Source organism: Melopsittacus undulatus, chromosome 17, assembly GCF_012275295.1.
Source record: "Melopsittacus undulatus isolate bMelUnd1 chromosome 17, bMelUnd1.mat.Z, whole genome shotgun sequence".
Taxonomy (NCBI): domain Eukaryota; kingdom Metazoa; phylum Chordata; class Aves; order Psittaciformes; family Psittaculidae; genus Melopsittacus; species Melopsittacus undulatus.
Window position 1 is genome coordinate 4,712,525 of NC_047543.1, and position 6,070 is coordinate 4,718,594.

Genomic DNA, 6,070 nt, shown 5'->3' on the forward strand with positions numbered 1-6,070 from the left:
TATCCCTGCTTGCTTTTGAGCAAGCCCCCAGCACTTCAGCACACATGGTTTGCATTTTCTGTACTCTCTTCTAGTAAAGTCTTAAATGGCTGGAAACCAGGGTAAAATGTTCACGTTGGATTTTAAACCTTGTCAAGAAATCATTTCTTGCATATTCCCTGGGTTTAATTCCTTTCCTTCCTTGTCTTGGCAGTTGGTGCAAGCCTGCCCGCTGAAAACGTCTTTGCTTTGCTTTGCACTTCAAAAGGGGGTTTAGTTTAAGGCTACAAGAGGCAGTTTTGCCTTTTTCATGGAACTATGTGATCAAAAAGGACTGGATATTAGATCTTCACTGACTGCTTTTGCTTAATCTGTGGCCTGGAGGAAGCATTTAATCCTGAAACCCTTCCCTGTGGAATATTGGCCTCACACTTGTTTCAGAGAGGTGGCTCAGCTACATCCATCCTCATCATCTCCTCCTTGCCTTGAAGTAGCCTGCAGAGCTTCATTAACTGTAGGAGTTTTGCCTTGACATAATGATGCATGTACCCACCAGTGTTTTAACTTGCTGCCTGCTCACTTTGGAGCTGTTAAGACTTTACTTTTTGACTGCCTACGATGGCTGGTTTCTTCTGAAGTAAAGATATTGGGGCATTCTGAGGCCGTGCACTGAAAAGGGATTTGACTTTTTGGGATCAATCAGCTGGGATTCACTGGAGCTTGGTTAAAAAGTGTGGGTTTACCTTACACCAAGTGCCTTAGAGAAGTACCAGGAGCAGCAACACCTAAATACCACTGAGGTCAAACAGCACCTTGAGGGACATCTCTTGTGCCCCTCCTGTCCTCTGTTAATGCAGATGTTTGCTGAGAGGCGAGTTTGAGCTGAGAGTAGCTGGACAGATGGCACTAAAGTGTTCTTGGTGCAGTGAGGAACCAGCCTCCCTGTCTCAGCACTTCACTGCTGAGCTGGCAGTAAGAAAAGCAGCAACCTTGGCAGGTCTGGCTCTGCGCACACATGGGGTTTGTTGAACACAAAGCCATCTTCTAGCTGGTTTCAGAGCAGACCTGGCCCTTGCTGTTCGCTGCTCAGCCGTTGCGTGTGTTATTGTGTGTCAATCCTTGCTTCTTGTTTTCCTTTCCTGCTTTTCCAGGAGCCTGGGTTGTACTGTTGTGGAAATGCTGACAGAGAAACCCCCCTGGGCAGAGTACGAAGCCATGGCAGCCATCTTCAAAATCGCCACCCAACCCACCAACCCCCAGCTCCCTTCCCACATATCAGAACATTGCCGGGACTTTCTAAAGCAGATCTTTGTGGAAGCCAGGCACAGACCCTCTGCTGAAGAGCTGCTCAGACATCAGTTTGCACAGCTCCAGTACTGAATTACCTCCCTCGCTAGCAGCTCCTGCTGGGCTCTCCATGCCCCGTCTGGTCTAGTTGTGGTGCTGCATCTTCCAAATGCCAACTCAGCTGGCCTAGTCCTTTGGGGAAGTTTATGCCAAGGAACCTAGGGTCTGCTCTTGTGCCTGATACCTTTGTTTGCTGGACTGATGTTTGCTCTACTGCCAGCTATCCAAACAGAGCTGCATTTTTGCCCTAGTTACCTTGATGTGAAATTGCAGCTGGCTGCATGTTCTCTGCAGGCCCAGGAATGGGAAGCGTCTCACTGCTTGAATGGAGAAGAAAGCTGAACCAAAGTGGGAACTGGAAGAGCTATGCTCTTCAGAAGAGAAACGTGCCACAGCCATCCAGACCAGCTCTCTACGTGTGGGTCACTGTTCTCCAGACTTGCTAGGGCTTTAGAGGCATCTCTAGGACATGACTCCAGCAAAAAGCCATGTGTCATTGAGCGTGCGCTCGCTTTATAATGATCTATTTTTCTTCTGAAGTATTCAGCATCTGAAGGTGTTCAGAAAATACTGATTCAAAAGTATGTGAATAGTGTTATTTTATAATGAAACCATGGATTTGGGGGTAGGGGTGAGGGAGGTTTTTCTAGCTCAATGGCAGGGTAAGCAGCAACGCTTCAGCAGAATGCAGTCACTCCAGGCCCTGAGGTGAGGGCTCTGCCACTGATGTTAGAAAAGCCAGAGCTTGATTTCCAAGGCTCAGTCTGTGTTAGCATTAAGACAGTGTCCGTTTGTGTCCTCAGAGCCGACGAGTCTGTGCTCCTGCTTCATCTCCCTTGAGCTGCTGGGTCCAAGCAAACCCTTGTGGAAGGGAGTTCTGTGGAACAGCTTTCTGTCACACCTATCTTTTGGGCTGGTAACTTCTTACCATCCTTTAAACCAAAGAGAGCTCATCTGGTGCCCAGGAATTTACTTCAGGAAGAGCCTAATGTGTTTGTTTGAGGACCTGGCCTAATAGAAAATGGAGGTTTTTATGGGGAGGAGATGGAGCTGGACACTAGTTTTACTTGTGCACAGTAAGTTAGAATCAAGCTCAACCCTTCAGTGTGTGTGCTTTGTTTTACAGGTGTGCAAGTGTTCATTTAAGATTGCCATAAAATGTTACAGCCCTATTTCAAGAAGCTTTTAAGTCAAATTGAACAAGAGAGAGCATTGGCAGTGCTACAATATCGCTATCATTAACTGGAGAACCCACACAGGTACCAAGTGAAAGGTACTGAATCTCTTAAGTTCCCAGTGGTTCACTGACCTCCAATACTCTATGTTGATTTGGGCACTACTAATCCTTGTTTCACTCCTAAAAGACCAGCACTCCTAAGGATTAATGGAATTATCTGTGTGAAAGGAGACTAAGGAAATGTATTAGCTAAAATACTGCTTTATAGAGCAGCACTGAAGGTATTCTGCTCTTGGGTTGGAAACCGTATTAAGGCTCCACATAACCTCCACTCCTCCCCCATAAAAACTTGAAAACTGCTTTCCTAATGCAGTAAAATGAACAGGTTTTAAGTGAATACTGGTAGTAGGATAAGGCAAGTTTTAATGAAACCTTGACCACATGAGAAAGACCTGGTTGAATTCAAAGAGGGGAAAAAAAGAACCTTAAAAATGCCAAATAACCAAAATTCCCTGAAAGGGTTTAACCAACCTGAAGTGGGTTTTTTGTGCCAAACTCGGAGCAATGTGTACTCAGTTGTTGCTTTCACTTTGAGGCTCTCCTGCACTACTACAAGGATGCACTGTGTAGATTGTAGGCACTTAAGGGGGATGCCTTTTAGGAAAGCTCTTGTTCCATAATTTATTAATTCTAATGAGAGCACTTCTATTCATCTGTTCCAAAGCTGGAGCTTGACTGCACATTGTCAAGACACATGGCCTGACTTATAGCCTGCACTTCACTGTAGCTCATACCCAAGGGAAGCAAGGGCATGACACTGCTACTCTGTGGTAGGGAGCTTTTTACACCACTTTGCTGTGGGATAAACGGCTGCCTGTGTTGCAGAGGAATGTGAGATTATTCCTGTAGTCTGGATGATAGGAATAGGGGGAGGGCAGCACTCTTCAAGCCTTGCAGCTGGCACCTAAATATACCAAAGATTGGAATTCATCACACTTCACCCTGCGGACATAGAGCAGCGATCAGGAGTGTAGTGATGCTGCCTGCACAGGTTCCTCTCTCCCCTTGGCTTGGCCTCACCAAATTGAGACCTTCATCCATGGTTTTTCCCTTGCTATCCCACACATTGTGTTCTGGGAGAGAATGGGGCACGAGGAAATGGTGTCACTTTTCATGTTTCAAAGCAACTAAATCCTCAGGATCTGTTGTGGCTTTTACCTCATACACGTCATGGAAGGCTGTTCCAGAGCAGAGCAAAGAGCATCCTGGGCTGATGGGCTCAGTCCTCTCCCCACCAGAGCATCTGGTCCTTCCCACCACCTATGCTGAAATGTGCCTACTCTGTATACACTTGTATTCCAGTGTGTAGCAATGAAAGCAAATAGCAGTTGTACAGTGACAGAGAACATGGGGTGCCAGCTTGGACTTCCTGTATCCCAGCACCTGACCCAATGCCATCTCTTCGGCACAGGAACAAGCCAAAGCATTACTTGTATGTTTGGAGATGCACTTTTATGAATGTAGTTTCTATCGCTCTTTTTTTAGCTCTTTTTACATCATGTAAACGGTGATGCCTCATACTTTTTTGGTTTATTTATATGGTAAAAGATCATATTTGGTGATTTTTATATATAGCGACTGTTATGGGGCGGGGGGGGGAGGAGGGGAAATACATTTTGACTCCTTTATGAACTTACAAAGGAAAAAAAGCAGCTGGTTTTGCAGAGAATTTGCTGATGGTTTAGAACAGGTAAAGCCAAGCCAAAATGCCACCCTTGTTTCCTCACAGCCCTCCTGGGGATGGGAAAGATCTGGATTCCAAAGCCCATTGCTTGGGACCAACACTTACACATGGCCCAGGCAGCAAAAGCATTTGAAGTGGACATAAATGTAATGCCACCTCTGGATTGAATTGCGTCCAACCTCTTTATCCTGGCGGAATTGGATGAAAAACTGGGAATAACTTCATTTAGGAGAGTGCCAGGCTGACACTGAGCTGGTGTGTCCATTTAGTGCCATGGAGGCCTTGGCAGTGCTGGGGTAAAGGCTGGGCTTGATGATCTTAAAGGTCTTTTCCAACCAAGCTGATTCTATTCCAGATGTCATGCTGTGCTTTCTGCTGTTCCTTCCAGGGAGAGGTGTATTGAGCAGTGAATCCTGGATGGAAGGTGCTGCAGAAATGGGGAATATTCTGCTTGAAGACAAATATCTTGGAAGAGTCCCATTATCCTGAGACAGTTGGAACTGAGCAGGAAGATGTCTGAGATTCCCATCAAAAAGGAACCTGGGGGAATGGAGGATTTGCCTCTCCTTGGGTTGTTAGGAAACCAACTGTTGGCATTTTGGTCTCGGTGTGACGATTCTGAGCATTCCAGGTTATTTGCTTGTTCTCCAGTAAATGCAGCCTTTGCCTCTTCTAGTGGCAGTGATTTGGATTATTCTTTTCCCATTTTTGGAGCAGTTTTCCAAAGGACTTGATGCTCCAAACAAACAGCTCCCGTTGCCATTATTTACCAAACCAAATTGACCAAGAGGGAAATTGGTACCTGCTCAGGTGACACCTGGGATTCCCAAGTGCCCAAAGAGCCAGGATAACATGGGAATCTTCAATAAACCCATCCATCCCTGCTGTACATGCTGATCCTGGTAGGCAAAGGCCAGATCCAGGAGGCTGAATAAGATCCCAGGGACTGGTGCTTAGGTTAATAGCTGCTGCATGGGAAGGTTTTATCTCTTTGGATACAGCCCTGTGGTACCTGCCCTTGGAGCTGGGAGCATTCAGTCTGTCTGTCTTCTCAACCTAAAATAGGTGTCCTCTGTGGTTTAATGGTGTTTGGGCTTCAGGTCTTCAAACCCCAGCCTTGTTCAGGAGCAGATCTCACTGAGCAGCTCCGATTTCCCAGTTAGGAAAGGTAAAGGTGCCTGGGGAGCAGTTCAGAAAGGGAGAAAGGGACTTCATTACCTGTCTGACATAGGGTGGAGCAGGGAGAGCTGCTTTAACCTGGATTGTGCAGAAGACCTTGAACCAGTAGTCTATATGTACCGACCGGGGGCTTGCAGTGCAAAGCCAGGCCAATGTATCATTTTATTTACAATAAAATTATCATTTATATGAAAGCCTGTGTTTGGTGGTGGTTTGCACACAGTGTCTCTTGTTTCCTGTACAAGTGGTGCCTCGGGATAACGTGAATGAGACAACTTGTTTCCTTCTAACCAAGGACCTGAACTGATGGAAGCTGTTGTTCCTTTCAGGTGTTCATTCTTTGGGAGAGTTGGAGCAGTGTCCTGTCAGTGAGGTGTTGCTTCCTGGATCAGGTAAGCACGTGTCCTCCACAAGGCTGCCTCTGAGGTAGGTGACATTGAGCCTTGCAGGAGAGGAGCTGGGCTGCTTTGTTGGCTCTTCATGTGGAGATCAGAGAATCCTTTAGGTTGGAAAAGACCTTTGGGATCATTGAGTGCATTTAAGATCATGGATATCTCAGTCTCCTCTGTGGCAGGTTAAAGCCAATGGGCAACCACGTTTCCAAGTATTTTCAGGCTGCATTTCTTTTTTTCCAGCAGTACTAT

General features: G+C 46.2%; 1 protein-coding gene across 4 annotated transcripts in view; it reads left to right on the forward strand.

The window, feature by feature from the left end:
- MAP3K3 (mitogen-activated protein kinase kinase kinase 3) overlaps positions 1-5,834 on the forward strand; it is a 37,442-nt gene extending 31,608 nt beyond the window's left edge. For 3 of the 4 annotated variants that reach the window (XM_034070097.1, XM_034070099.1, XM_034070098.1), the window contains exon 17: positions 1,131-5,620. In XM_034070097.1, coding sequence (XP_033925988.1) covers positions 1,131-1,359 — 229 coding nt within the window. In that variant the 3' untranslated portion in view covers positions 1,360-5,620. Of the gene's footprint in view, positions 1-1,130; positions 5,621-5,755 lie in introns of those variants that run through there. The other variant, XM_034070100.1, reaches the window with a different exon arrangement.
- The last annotated feature ends 236 nt before the right edge of the window (positions 5,835-6,070 follow it).